This window comes from Trichomonas vaginalis, chromosome IV (assembly GCF_026262505.1).
Source record: "Trichomonas vaginalis G3 chromosome IV, whole genome shotgun sequence".
NCBI lineage: Eukaryota > Parabasalia > Trichomonadida > Trichomonadidae > Trichomonas > Trichomonas vaginalis.
Window position 1 is genome coordinate 37,547,992 of NC_067206.1, and position 14,816 is coordinate 37,562,807.

Below are 14,816 nucleotides of genomic sequence, written 5' to 3' on the forward strand. Positions count from 1 at the left end.
TCTCATGATTTAGGTCATTCAATAATTAATTATTTTTGAAGAACTGAAGGTGTCACTACGTCACCATGTGTCACTCGGTTAATTAACTTCTCTGAAAAAATGAGACAACATGACATTTTGACAACAACACAGGAGGAAGGCAGTTATGAATTATTTTTGAAGAACTGAAGGTGTCACTATGTCACTATGTGTCACTCGGTTAATTAACTTCTCTGAAAAAATGAGACAACATGACATTTTGACAACAACACAGGAGGAAATGATTTGTCATGACTTCATCGTAATGAGTGTAAATCAGACAAAAATAAATGTTTACGTTAAGTGACTCAAAGAGTCCGGAGACAAAGTCTCATGATTTAGGTCATTCAATAATTAATTATTTTTGAAGAACTGAAGGTGTCACTACGTCACCATGTGTCACTCGGTTAATTAACTTCTCTGAAAAAATGAGACAACATGACATTTTGACAACACAGCAGGAGGAAGGCAGTTATGAATTATTTTTGAAGAACTGAAGGTGCTACCAGGTTAATGAACTTCTCTGAAAAAATGAGACAACATGACATTTTGACAACAGTCCTGGAAATATGATGCAGTCCAAAAATAAAGTTAGTTTTAAAATTATTTTTATTTTTTTATTCCTATATAAATGACAGCAACAAACAACAACAGCAACTATATCGTTTCTGATGAAAAAGTTATTGATTCATTAGCTGAGGAATTAGTTGTGGCAGAAACTAAAACCCTCAACGAAAGAATTGGTGAAAACAAGATTGATTTACATAACTACCTCAAACATGATGGAGGAAGAGGAAGGAAAACTGGTATGGCTTTATTAGTAAATAAAATTTCAAATTTAACGATTATAGATGTTGATATCAATAAATCATACAATGATGAACTTAAAGAAACAGTTAGAAAAGATATTTTATCAAAACTTTCGGATAAAGATGTTATCGTTAAAACCGCTTCAGGAGGTCTTCACATTTATTGCAACACTAATTTCTTCTATGCAGTTTCGAACAGAATGATTAAATGTTATTCTTGCAATGATTATGATATTGACATGATGACTTCTATTGATGATTCAAAGCGTTCTTTAGTGGTTATGGCTGATTCAAGAGTTCGCAAGAATGCATCAGAACCAATCAATACATACTCATTCATTCGCGGAAGTTATGATTCAACATTAACTAGAACAGTGAATGATATATTAAATGATTTGAATATTAAGGTAAGAGTTGAACAAAAGAACGAAGAAATAAAGAGTATAATGAATGAAAACAAAGATGTAAACATTGACGATAAACTAGCTCAAAGCATAGTTGATGGTATCAGTGATTTTGAAGTACATAATGACGGTGGAAACATGAATTTGGAAAAAGAAATAACATTATTCACACTGTTTCAAGCAATTAATTCGTTACCTAATCATTTAATTAATGAAGCATACGATAACGTTTATAACTTCTGCAATTTAACAGAAAATGCAAAAAGTAATTTTGAAAAAGCACGTAGTAGATATGCACATTTAATGACTTCTCCATTTGTTTTAGTGAAGATTCTGAAACTTTATCAAAAAGAATATTATGATGAATATGTTTTACCTTTATTATGTAAACCAAAAATAACATTTGATATAAAACTTGATGACTCGTTTTTGATAACAGATATTAGACGCAAGGCTGAAAATCATCGGTATAAAAACAGTTCTGAAGTAATTGAGGATTTATCACGTGTAATCCGTTTTGTAGATTGTGGAAATAAATATTTCATTCAAAAGGACTATAATATCCACGACAAAATGAATCAAATATCATTCGTTCTTCAATCAAACATGAAAGAGTCACTCAAAATGATTAAATTATTTAAAGAAGAAGGTAAAACAATAACAGCATGGGATGTACTACTAAATCAATTATCCTCATTAACCGTTAAGGGTGTTTGCTTTAAATCTGATTCTCCAGATGTTTTCTCAACGTTTCAAGGTTATAAATACAACGTTCTCGAAAAGCCTGATTACTCAAAAATTGAGATGTTTATGAATTTCATTAAAGAAGCCATTTGTGATAATAATGATGAAGTGTATAAATACCTTCTCGGCTGGATTGCATCAATGATTCAACATCCAGGAATCAAGAATGAAACAGCAATTATTTTGAAAGGACTTCAGGGAACAGGTAAAAACAGATTTACAGACATTATTTCTGAACTTCTCGCTGGTTATTCATGTAAAAACATTACTGAAATAGGTGAGCTAACGGGTAATTTCAATTCAGTAGTTGAGAATAAAATGTTTCTTATGCTTAATGAACTCAAGAATGTAGGTGAAGACAGACTCGCAAACTTCAACGCTTTGAAATCAATTATTACGGATAATGAGATTAGAATTAATGAAAAGAATCAACCCAGAAGAACAGCACAGAACGTTGCAAACTTCATTTTCGTAACTAATAACGTCTACCCTGTCAAAATTGAAGTTGGAGACAGAAGATACGTAGTTTTAAGAGTTAATGGTAAATTCAAGGGTCAATTTGATTACTTCAAGAATTTAATGGATTCATGCACAAAGGAATTTTATGATAACCTTTTAACATATTTTATCAATTACGACCTTTCATCATTTAATGTACGAATCATACCGATGACTGAAGCCAAACAAGATTTAATTGAATTATCAACAAATCCTTTAGATGTATGGATAAATACACATTATGATGAATTGTGTGCAGGTATGACGTGTAAAAATGCTCTATTCTGCAAACCATCAGACATGAAAGACAAAAACTTTCAAATGAGTATTAAGGATAAATGTGATAAGAAACAGATAAGAATAGATGGTAAACAAACATGGTGTTATGTTTTGAAAGAAGAAATGAAAGGATTATATAAACAGGTTGAACCAAACGATAATGAGGATTCATTTACTGACGATGAAATACCTGTAAATGAAGCTTTATAAAGTATTATTTGAATTTATTTTTGCATTAATCCTGCTGTGTTGTCAAAATGTCATGTTGTCTCATTTTTTCAGAGAAGTTAATTAACCGAGTGACACATGGTGACATAGTGACACCTTCAGTTCTTCAAAAATAATTCATAAATGCCTTCCTCCTGCTGTGTTGTCAAAATGTCATGTTGTCTCATTTTTTCAGAGAAGTTAATTAACCGAGTGACACATGGTGACATAGTGACACCTTCAGTTCTTCAAAAATAATTAATTATTGAATAACCTAAAAACCATTAACGTAAACATTATTTTTGGGTCATTTACACTCATTACGATGAAGTCATGACAAATCATTTCCGGGACTGTTGTCAAAATGTCATGTTGTCTCATTTTTTCAGAGAAGTTAATTAACCGAGTGACACATGGTGACATAGTGACACCTTCAGTTCTTCAAAAATAATTCATAAATGCCTTCCTCCTGCTGTGTTGTCAAAATGTCATGTTGTCTCATTTTTTCAGAGAAGTTAATTAACCGAGTGACACATGGTGACATAGTGACACCTTCAGTTCTTCAAAAATAATTAATTATTGAATAACCTAAAAACCATTAACGTAAACATTATTTTTGGGTCATTTACACTCATTACGATGAAGTCATGACAAATCATTTCCGGGACTGTTGTCAAAATGTCATGTTGTCTCATTTTTTCAGAGAAGTTAATTAACCGAGTGACACATGGTGACATAGTGACACCTTCAGTTCTTCAAAAATAATTCATAAATGCCTTCCTCCTGTGTTGTTGTCAAAGAGGAATAAAAATTAAATTTGGATAGAGTTTAAAAATTCATCTTTATTAAATTCATCTCTTCCAACCAATTTATTTATTCTATTAAATTCTTTTATTTTTGCTTCACTCAGTTTAAGGATTGAACGGTAAGTTTCTAATTTTTCGATTATTTCTTTATCGTTTTCAGTTCCATTAGTTTTATTGTTTTCAACCCCACCGCATTGCGGCTTCTTTTTGTAATAGCATATTTTTGATTTAATTCTGTTTAGTTTCTTTTTATATTCATCGTCTGGACTCTTGGCTGCTTCGTTGTCACTCATTTCTTACGAAATAAAAAAAATTAAATATTATTTAAATATAATGGAGTAATAAAATAAATTGGAATTTCTATTAATTTATTGTCAACTTCAACTAAAGCATTGCCGTTAATATATCTAACAAATTCAGCTATTGTGTCAAATCTTCGTCTTCTTTTTGTCATTGATTTATCAGTTTTTCCATAATCGAGATGAATCAAAACTTTATCCCCTTGTTTAAAAATCATGAGCCCCGAATTAATTTGTTCACGTTTAACATCATTCAACCTTTCCATTTGCTTTCTAATATATTCCCATTCTTTTGAAATATCATTTTTCATTTCCACTGGTTTCATGTTTATAGTTCTATGCCATGTATTATTATAATAATATACTAACTGTTGTATGATGGAGTCATGATTTCCATCCCAGTATATCTGACCGTTAACCCCTAACGCATCTCTAAGAGTTCTCATTACCGCATCAACTATTTTATTATGAAACGTATATGGAGAGGATGAAAAGAAAAAATTAATTTGTGGGAAATAATGAGTCATAGTTGCCTGAAATCCTTTATCACCATCACCCCTTATATTATCTACTCTTTCATGATCTAGTAAGTATTGTATAGCTCTTCTTGTTTCCTGTTCTGTTTTCCCTTTCACTGGAATGCAATATAAATATCTAGTGTTAATGTTAATGGCAAATAAATAAGTAACGTTTCCTTTTGAATATTCCAGATGATCGATTTCGTATGAATATGGATATGGAGCAAATGAAGGGCGACTAAATTTTTCCTTTAACGGTTGAATTTTTGGGTCAGTTGGTTTATTTAATATCTTGAAATCCTTTTTAAAATCTTTTTGCTTCTTTAATGTTTGAAATGGATATAATAAAGTGAATGATGAAGGATTAACTGAAGGAGGAGGCGGTACTGTCGTTGGAGGTTTTGGTGTTGTAAGTGGTTTAATTTTATCTGCTTTGATTTTGGATGATGAAGTTTTGGATTTCATTCCTTCCTTCATTAATTCTGGATGTATTCTATTCATTTGTTTTAAATATGCTGTATATAAAGGTTTGATATACTTTCCCGCTTCGAGTTTATGTTGAAGGATGAATTCCAAAAGTTGATCTTCATTTAAAAGTCGGGCTGAATATGGTTTAACTAATGAATCATAAATTAAAGCTTGTGCATCATTTATGGTCTGAAGGACCTGGGCGTTTTGTTCCTTTAGCTGTTGAACATTTGGCTGTTGAACATTTGCTACTTTAGACCTCGGCTTTGGCTTTTGCGGCTCAGGATTATATAATTTATATAATTCATCAATATCTTCTTCTGTTAATACTTTATTTTTGAAATCTTTCAACTGTTTAAGTTGTGATTTAGTTTTTCCCTTTGAATATTCATTATTTTTAATTTTGTCTTTAATTTTAGAAATTATTCTATCATGATATTTCAAAATTTCATTTTTATAATATGGATAATAATATTCCATATCATCACCCGTTATATTGTTATCATATTTTTGGAGATATGCTTTTAAATCATAATAATCAAGAAAATTTTGATTAAGTACTAAATCATCAATTAAAATTTTTAAATCTACGTTATCCATTTATATAAAAATAAAATCAATGTTTTAAGGGTGCCCGCCTCTTTGAATCATAGTATCAAAACCATCATTAACGGTTCCTTTTGTCTCTTCTGTGGCATTTCATTAAAAATAAAATTTTAAATTCATGACTCAACCCCTACGTTTTTAAATTGTATTAAATAAATGGCATACAACATCCATTTTCACAACATACAGCCTTAGTGTGTGCTCCTGTTAATGCAGTCTTACCGATTGTTAAGCGAGTCATTGACCCGTTTTTAAGTTGTAAATTAATATTCTGACCATCAAATATCACTTTATCATTTATTATATCCAAATATTTTTTAGGTGTTAATTGCTTATTTTGTCTTAAACTAACACCTTTCATTTTTTGTGCAATCTTTTTAAAATCACTTCCATCAATTGAACCGTTGAATGAAGTATAACATTTAGGACATAACGCCACCATGTTATCACCTTGTTTCTCAATTGCTAAACCCAATAACTTCTTCTCATGTGCTTTTTCTTCAGCTTTATTCTTTAATTTAGGTTTAAATTTCTCATCAAAACAGAAGAAATCAAAAGGTGCGAATTTGAAAATGTTTTTATCATAAAATTGTTTATCGGTTACAATTGCTTGAAATGCTTGAGTGTTAGGAAGATTTGGGTCGCCAGCGATTGCCCAATAAGATGAATCAGTATCACCTTCAATGAAATGAAAACGATTAACATCCATGCATTTATACATAAAATCATAAATGAAAACCAAATACCAGTATTTAGCATTATCTAAAGTGAAGAATGCCTCTTGTAAACATGTATCACATCTATAAAATCTATCTTTAAGCATCACTTGATATGTATCCTCACCTATTTCTCTTATGTTTTTAAACTTATTTGACATACATGCAACGCGTGCCTTCTGTGCATTCATTATTTTAGTCTTTGCGTAATTTTGTGTATTCATTGCATCGTAACCATATGATCCATTAAGTGAAATCTTGCAAAATAAACTTTTTCCTTTATTTCCTTCTAATTCGGCCTTTTGTCTTTCGTTCATAAATTTGTTCGCAAATTCATTAAAACAAGTGTTTTTCGTAAATGTTAAAATTGATTGAATATCATCGATGATAAAATGAAATCTGTCTATTAGATACCAAAGATAATAAGAAGAAAATGGTTGATATTGGTTGTGTGTTGATGCTAACTGAGTTAATTTCTCTGTTTCTGGTCAACTGGTAGATTGTTTGATTTCATGTAATTATACATAAAACTGCCAATTGTTTTTTCATCTGTGATAATATCTAAGTTTCTTATTATCGGTAAAAAGTTTATGTAATCATTAATGTATTTTTCATCAATGTGACCCTTTACTTCAGCCACGAATAAAGTATTTTTCTTCTTAATTATTCCCAGTGCTTTTGCTTTCTTTGTTGCTGTATCACAAATGATAACACCATTCAATCTTCCCGGCATATACATTTTATGGTCAGTATATTGAATGAAATCATGAGGATTAGATGAAAATGATGAAGGATATAATGAATTAAAATCAACACCAACGAAATGAGTCATGTTGGTGTGTCCTCATTTGATACAGTTTTAGTTTCTGGATTATATGAAAGTTTATTAATGTGTGTGATTCCTTTAAGATTTACTCTATGTTGAACATTTGATAAACCACCAGTAATTCCATTACGGAGAATGTGATAAGCTTCAACTGAATCTAAAGTCATTGGTAAATTATTTTTTAATGCATAATTTCTTAAATTGATTCTTAAACGTTGAACATCTTCATCTTTATTTGATTTTACGACATTGCAATAACAACACATTAACTGACAATTTTCTTTGGTATGTGGTTTTTCATTATCGATTCTATCCAATGTTGGTTTATTTGCATATGTAAACGCTTTACCACACATTTTGCATTTAGATGAAAGGATTAAATCGTGATAGTATTGAAAATCATCCATTGAAACATTATTTTTAGTATCCCTTTCTGCTTTTTCATCTTGTTTCTTATATGATTCAATTTTATATTTCCAATACTTTTTCGTTAATTCAAAACTTGATTCTATCTCTTCCTCAGGATATTTTTCATTAGGATTAAAGTCTTTATATGCTAAAGCGTAACGAATCATTGAAGCATTCGATGATAAAGAAAGATTATGAAGCATATCAATTTTATAAACAAATGTTTCTTCAATAATTTTATCAATTGGGTCAATCATAATTTCAACATCTTTATTGCAATAATGAATAAAATATTCTAATCTATTCTTAAAGTTTTTAGCATCATTGAGATATATTTGATAATCACTATCTGATATAGTTTCTTGAGTTAATGCTGAATAAAATGAATCTTGTGAATGGTTCCTCTTTATATAATTCTTCTTCGTAATTTTCCCATGTGATGAATTGATAAGGGAAAAAGGATTTAACACGTGATTTATTGTTTCCGAAATCTTGAGTGAATTGGTCTAATGTCCCACCCGCTATATAATTTCTGATGTCAATAAATCTCAATTCATATGGAACGTTTGTTTTCTTTACAATGATTTGCTTAAATTGAAGAAGAACCCAGCATTGATTTTATTTTCCATTTTGCAGTGTTTAAATCACGAAGAATTAAATTTAAATCAAACTTTCCCGAATTAAAACCTATGATATTCACTTTATTGAATTCCTCATCTAGAAGTTCTTTAAATGCTTCCTTCTGTTTTTCATTTAATGTATGAGACAAAGTCCCCGCCGTTTGCGTTTGCGACTTCATTAATTCTTCATATTGTTCAATATTTGATTTAGCAACTAATGAACAGGTTGAAAATAAAAACTCAATCCAATCAGAAATAAAAGAATCACTCGAAGTTAAGCAAAAATTCCTCGTATATGTTTTATCATTTAATTTAACCGTTGATGATACCATGAATGGTTTTAAGTAAGCGTTCAAAGTTGCACACTCAGAAAGTTGTAATTCTTCTTTAGTCTCTAATGTTTCGAAGTCAAAAGTAATATAATATCTTGTCGGTTGATAATATTCCTGCAAATTATGAGCTAATAACCACTGATATATCTTCTGTTTCGTAATATGTGGTGCATATGGTTGCTGTGTCTTTTGCAATTGAACGTCTTGAATTAATCTTCCATTATTTTCTTTACATTTCTCACAATGCTTTAAAAATCTTCTTTGGTTTTTCCTTTCTGGATCATCACGGATAGAATAAACTTCTTCTTTACAATATGGACAAACTTATAGCCGGTGAGTGCTTCAACGTCTGTTATTCTGTCAGCGTGAAGTTTTCCACATGGACTCTGTGTTAATAAAATATTTACTGTTTCAAATTCTGGATCTATCATTATTGATTCCACTAATGGAAAGTCTACCTTATTTATGTCCACGTCTTCTGGTTGAGGATCACAATAATAGAAATCAATATTAACATTTAACATTCTCGCTAATCTCTCACTTTCTGATGAAATGTCAAACCCTTCATATGCATCTATTGCTTCATTTAAATAGCTTCTACGAGTTTTAGGATTAACACCATCAGGAATGTTATAGAAGCGTTTAAATAACCTTCTACCTTCTGCTCTAATTTGATTATCATTCATTTTAGCTGTTCCGTTTTTGTTCATTTATGTAAGAATAAAAAAATAAATAAAAATAAAGTTTATTTTTTAAAGCCGTAAAATGAATTAAGAACACATAAATTTTTATCATCTGCGACGTGACGAATACATTTTAATTTACTCAAGAATGCGTACCCTGATACATTAAATCTAATTCCTGTCTTATTTAATTTCACAACTTTGAAAAGGAATGTATGAATAGCTATAAAATGATGAGAAGATGTTTTATGGGTTGCTTCCATTTTTTCTGAAATAAATGAATAAATATAATGCTTATACGTTTTCATATCTTTTATATTCTTAATAACGAATGGTATAGACCTTTCCACTTCATCTTCCTTCGGTGCTGTTCTTTCATATGAAACATTATTGGTATCTTCAATAATGAAACCACAATCACACAAAATTTTATAGGTTCCAATGGTTTCTTTTGATATTTTATCTAATAAATCAAAAACTTTATCAACACCTGTGCATTTATTTAAATAATAATTTGTGTAAATATCATGATCTTCTTTCTTAATCGTATTAGTTGCATATGTCACGTTTTTAAGAGCTTTTTTGAATTTTTCGGAATCTAAAGGTGGTGAAAGTAGGATACAGGGTATTCTTCATTATCAATAAATTGTAACTTATGTTTACGATAAATTTAGTACCTTCTTCTGAAAGTGTTTCGTCTATTTCGCCATCTAATAAATTTTGTGTTGATTCTGAGACATAATTTTTATATCTTTCTTCATGAGATTTCTGAACTTCTGATTCTGAAGCTGGGATATTCATTAAACCCTCTACTTCATTTTCAACTTCTCTTAATTCCTTAATTTTTTCATCTATTTCATCTCTTATTTTTTCCAGTCTTTCAATTTCATCGTATTCATCATCTTTAATCCGTTCTTCATAATATTCAGGGAAAACATCAGGTTCTTTAGGTTTTTCTTCTTCAGATGTGGGATATATGAAATTTATAACATCATCTTTATTCATTTTTCCATCATAATCTAAATCATTTAATAACTCGGCAAATTTTTGACAATTTCTTAAATAATATTTACTAACTTCATAACACATCTCATCTAATATATCCTTTATTTCCTCGTTTGTGAATCCTAATGTTTTCACGTCGTTAGTTTTGACGCTCATTTCTTACGAATTAAAAAATAAATTATTCAAAAATGTGAGACATGAATTTTTAAAGTTTATTTTTTATTCATGAAAATAATTATTTCTAATTTCTTTTACTCTCTCGTACATACTAGATTTGAAGAATTCGGAACTTTTACCATAATCTCCTAAATGTTTTCTTATCCCTAACGTGTGCCAGTTATTATATGAAACTGAATAAACTTTATCTTTATCTTTACACCTTTCATTACTTCCAATATATTTATATCTCAGTTTTGATTTAGCATTTTCATATTCATTAGCGTTTAATAATTCACAGTCTTCCTTTTTAAATTGATGTTTAAGATATTCAGGATTTAATACTCTACGTTTATATGCTCCTAACTTAGTTCTAAAGGTTTTTCTACAAAATTTAGGAATTCCATCCTCTTTAATGTCATCAATGATTTCCATTTCATTATTTTCAATTTCTTCTTCTCGTTTATGAGGTCTTTGATTATGACTCCATTGATTCCATGAAATTAAATATTCTTTATCATTATATTTATATCTCATTAGCTTATTTTGGCTTTCATATTCATTTAATAATTCACAGTCTTCCTTTTTAAATTGAAGTTTAACCCATTCATGATTTAAACAATGTTTAATTAATCGTGGAATATCTGACATCATCTATATATAGCTTCTTTTATAAAAGATATAAAATAAATTATTTTAAAATTAATGTCTTACATTTTTTAATGTGTTTAGTATATAATATTTATTACTAATTTATTTAATAATGTCGCACTTTCTTACAAATTCATGACTTTTAAAAAACGTAAGAAAAAATTTTTATATCATCTATATATGGAAGATGCATTAAAATATACCTTCATCTATATATAGACGTAACAAAAAAAGTCACACACCCCGTTCTATCCTACTACTGGTGCATAAACATTAGGAATACAAGTAATTTCACATTAATATGTTAAGACATACTCATATGAATTACCGAATGTTTTATCTAAAATTGGATCCAATCACAAAAAATTCTCTTTTTTTACGGTGAAAAAAATTTTTTTGAGGTTTTTTATTGAAAAATTAGATTTTCATTCTTATGCAAATCGAAGGGCGTCTCGGTATTACAACACTTGGTGAAGAAAAATGTACTAAAGTTTTATATAATCCACTGCTTGAAGAACCTTATCAAGGATATTTTCGCGAGCAAATTGGAATTTTATCAAGTTTAGTTCACCCTGCATTGCTAAAATCCGAAATCAGAGATTACAACCCACAGACAGGCTTTTCTTTTATTACAGATAGAGCAAAATTAACGTTAGAAGATTTAATTGCCGGAAAAGATCCTTCTTTATTCACAAATCATAATAAAATGTTCATCCTCATTACAGTAGCTCATGCCATGGCGTATTTGCATAGGAATTGCGTTCTTCATGGAAACTTACATCCAAGAAATGTAGTTTTTGACAATAACCTGAGAGTTAAACTTATAGATTACGGTCTTAACTCATTCGCCAAAAAGACTCCAGCACAGGTTGATGCCGAAAATGGCAGAGCGACGCCATTTCTTGCTCCAGAGCTGATTAACCAAACAGTATTCGATGCATCGTCAGATGTATTTGCGTTTGGCACTCTTATGTACCAAGTTCTTTACAGAGAAAGTAACTGGATGTATGATAATCCATATAAACTTGCTCTAATCATCGGCGGAAGCTTTAGTGTTACATTCCCACAGAAGACTATATTCAAGGATTGCGAATCTCTCATCAGAGCTTGCTGGAATCCAAAACTTTCCCTGAGACCTACATTTGACACAATTGTCAACACTTTACACAAATCCATGCAGGAAGTTAGCAATGTTAACGTCAATGCTATCATGAAGGAGCTCCATTTCTTCAATTCAAACATCAGAGACTTAGTTCCTCCAACTGCTCCGAAATTCTTTGCGCAAATGACATTCGCTGCTATAGGCGGCTGGCCTATTGGCATGAAGGACTACGCGAATGTTTGGCTCAAAGGCAAGCATTTCGCTCCAAATATTCCGAAAGGGTTATATTATCTGAAAAAAGCTGCCAGAGCGGGCAATGGTAAAGCATGCGAGATGCTCGGATTATTCTACGAACAGGGAAGACACGTAGAACAAGATCTGATGGAAGCTTACGATTTATTCGAAATCGCTTCTCAGTATCCTGACTGTACATTCTCAGCTTACAAGTTCGCTTACTTCCTGATCAATGGTATCGGCGGTTTAAAGGACCAAAACCGTGGTTTTACCGTTTGCAAACAAGGAGCAGATAATAAAAATTATAATAACCTTGATTGCATTAATTACCTCGGCGAATTATACGAATACGGGTATGGAACAGCCAAAGATATCAAGAAAGCCAAGGAATATTACAAACTAGCAGCAAAATCTAATTTTCCGAAAGCATTGTACAACATCGCAAGGACAATGGAAGAAGATCCTAAGTCAAGGAAGAAGGACATCAAGCCTGCATACGAAAAGGCTGCAAACGCGGGTTCTCCGGAAGCAATGAACAGATTAGGTGAAATGAACATGGAAGACAAGAAGAACGGAAGCCCAGACAAAGCAGTCGGATACTTTACAGAAGCTGCTTCTAAAGGATGCTTGAAAGCAAACTATAACATGGCTCTTTACTTGTATTCTATTGGAAACGACAAAGTGGCAACGGATTACATGGAAAATGCAGCTAGAGGTGGATTGGCTGAAGCTGTCCAATATTTGAAGAATACTCCTCATTAAGAGAATTAATAATTTTGATAATTATTTTGTTCTTTTTTTTATTATATCTTTTAAAACAAGATTTTATTATTTTTTATAGTAAATGTATAATTCTAAATTAAGATATCCATATTTTCATAGAATAAAACAAGAATTGAATCTAAATTATTCATTATTTGTCATTTTGATAGACTGATCATGATAAAAAATGAGTTTATAGCGTTCATTTTTCAGTGCCATCACATCAAAGTTCCTTCTATCACCTAAGCAATATCAATAAAAATTGATTTTTAAATTCGAATTTAATGACTATTGCATTGTCATCTGAGAATGAAATTCTTGGAATTTTGACGGAGATAAGCTTTTCTTGAAGTGACCATGGCGCTCAAAGAGAAGTATATTTCTTCAATTCTTGCCATATCTGAAGAATATTAGATTATAAAGTTGTGCACCATATCCTTTCTCATACATCATACTACTTAAGAAGATAATCCATTGAAGAGAATACTTTTAATGAATCATCTCAGTATGAAATAATAAACAAATCATAAATGTTAAAAAATTAAAAAGAAGTTTTAATTATACAATAATTACTACAATTGTGCTTTCAAACATCAACTGCATCATTATCTTCTTTCTTTGATTTTTCCTCTTTCTTTGAAGAGTGTAACATACAATAACCAAAGATGCCCACACATGTAAATGCAACAACAGCAAATACAACGACGCAAATTGTTAAAATTAGGTATGAAGGTAATGTTGTTGAATTATGGACGACAATGAGAGGTGCATTTGAAACTTTAATATCCAACTGCGCTCCTTTAACAAAAGGATCTGATGAGAAGTGCATTTCTTCGAGAGTGACTGATCTGCAAAATCTTTCAGGATCTGGGCAAACAACAGTTGCTTTTGTGCTTCCCCATGCTTGTTGGACACGCTTTGTAAATGTTTTACCAATTGTATCCTTCGTACAATTAATAATGAATTGCTTGTTATATGAGTCAGGCTGGACCGCATTAATAGAGAAACTTTCAAATCCATTGCATGAGTAATTTCCACATGTTACCATTCCTGGAAGAACTGCTTCTCCATTCTTACAAACATTTGATGGATATTTGAATGGAATATAATCATAAGGCCAATCACTGCCTATATGAGAAGAATCTAAAACATTGTAAAATTTTTCCCCATTGCAATAATAGCTATAATAAGAATCATTGCTCGGGCATTTAACAGTATTGATGGCATCGCTAGTTCCAAAGAATTTAAAAGAGAAACCTGATTTATCTGGATAAGTATTGTTAGAAAGATACAAAGCTGGAAATGACATTTGCGCAGCTCCTGTTGGAAAATTTTCTATTGGTTTTCCATTAATTGAATCTTTGTTGCCCAAAACTATGGGTTGAAGCATTGACCAATTAATGTCATAATTTCCCGTATCGATTAAAAATGACATTGAAACATCTGTCAAACGGTTAAAAGGACCGTTGTTTGTTTGAATATTAACACCAACCATCATTTCGCTCATGTAAACACGAGACTCTGGGTGAGCCATGGCCGTACCTTCTCCACCACCATCTTCAAGTTCAATTCCTGACCAACAAAAATCTCCATTATCACCGTAAAAATATTCCTGTCCAAAATGATTGACAGCGAATATATGCGCTTGCGGAGTGATTAAAAATG

The 14,816-nt window shown here is 30.8% G+C and overlaps 5 protein-coding genes and 1 pseudogene across 6 annotated transcripts, besides 1 other annotated feature; 2 read left to right on the forward strand and 4 right to left on the reverse strand.

Annotated features, from left to right (window-relative positions):
• Positions 1–10,363: part of a mobile genetic element that runs on past the window's edge.
• On the forward strand, positions 650–2,962 carry TVAGG3_0239060 (uncharacterized protein; the record flags this gene model as incomplete). Its single annotated transcript, XM_051227611.1, has 1 exon — positions 650–2,962. One exon carries the CDS (start codon positions 650–652, stop codon positions 2,960–2,962), a length of 2,313 nt encoding a protein of 770 aa, XP_051112597.1.
• TVAGG3_0239070 (uncharacterized protein) lies at positions 3,771–4,058 on the reverse strand (the record flags this gene model as incomplete). Its single annotated transcript, XM_001324264.1, has 1 exon — positions 3,771–4,058. The coding sequence occupies one exon, from the start codon at positions 4,056–4,058 to the stop codon at positions 3,771–3,773; it is 288 nt and encodes a 95-aa protein (XP_001324299.1).
• Positions 4,079–5,650, reverse strand: TVAGG3_0239080 (integrase core domain containing protein family; the record flags this gene model as incomplete). The annotated part of the gene is made up of 1 exon (XM_051227612.1): positions 4,079–5,650. One exon carries the CDS (start codon positions 5,648–5,650, stop codon positions 4,079–4,081), a length of 1,572 nt encoding a protein of 523 aa, XP_051112598.1.
• On the reverse strand, positions 5,805–8,219 carry TVAGG3_0239090 (annotated as a pseudogene). Its single transcript has one exon. A coding segment is annotated over exon 1 (2,415 nt).
• Positions 10,364–11,476: 1,113 nt separating the features above from the next.
• TVAGG3_0239110 (ERAD pathway) lies at positions 11,477–13,211 on the forward strand (the record flags this gene model as incomplete). The annotated part of the gene is made up of 1 exon (XM_001324266.2): positions 11,487–13,151. One exon carries the CDS (start codon positions 11,487–11,489, stop codon positions 13,149–13,151), a length of 1,665 nt encoding a protein of 554 aa, XP_001324301.2.
• Positions 13,212–13,729: 518 nt separating this feature from the next.
• Positions 13,730–14,766, reverse strand: TVAGG3_0239120 (regulation of choline O-acetyltransferase protein; the record flags this gene model as incomplete). Its single annotated transcript, XM_001324267.1, has 1 exon — positions 13,738–14,685. One exon carries the CDS (start codon positions 14,683–14,685, stop codon positions 13,738–13,740), a length of 948 nt encoding a protein of 315 aa, XP_001324302.1.
• Positions 14,767–14,816: the final 50 nt, after the last annotated feature.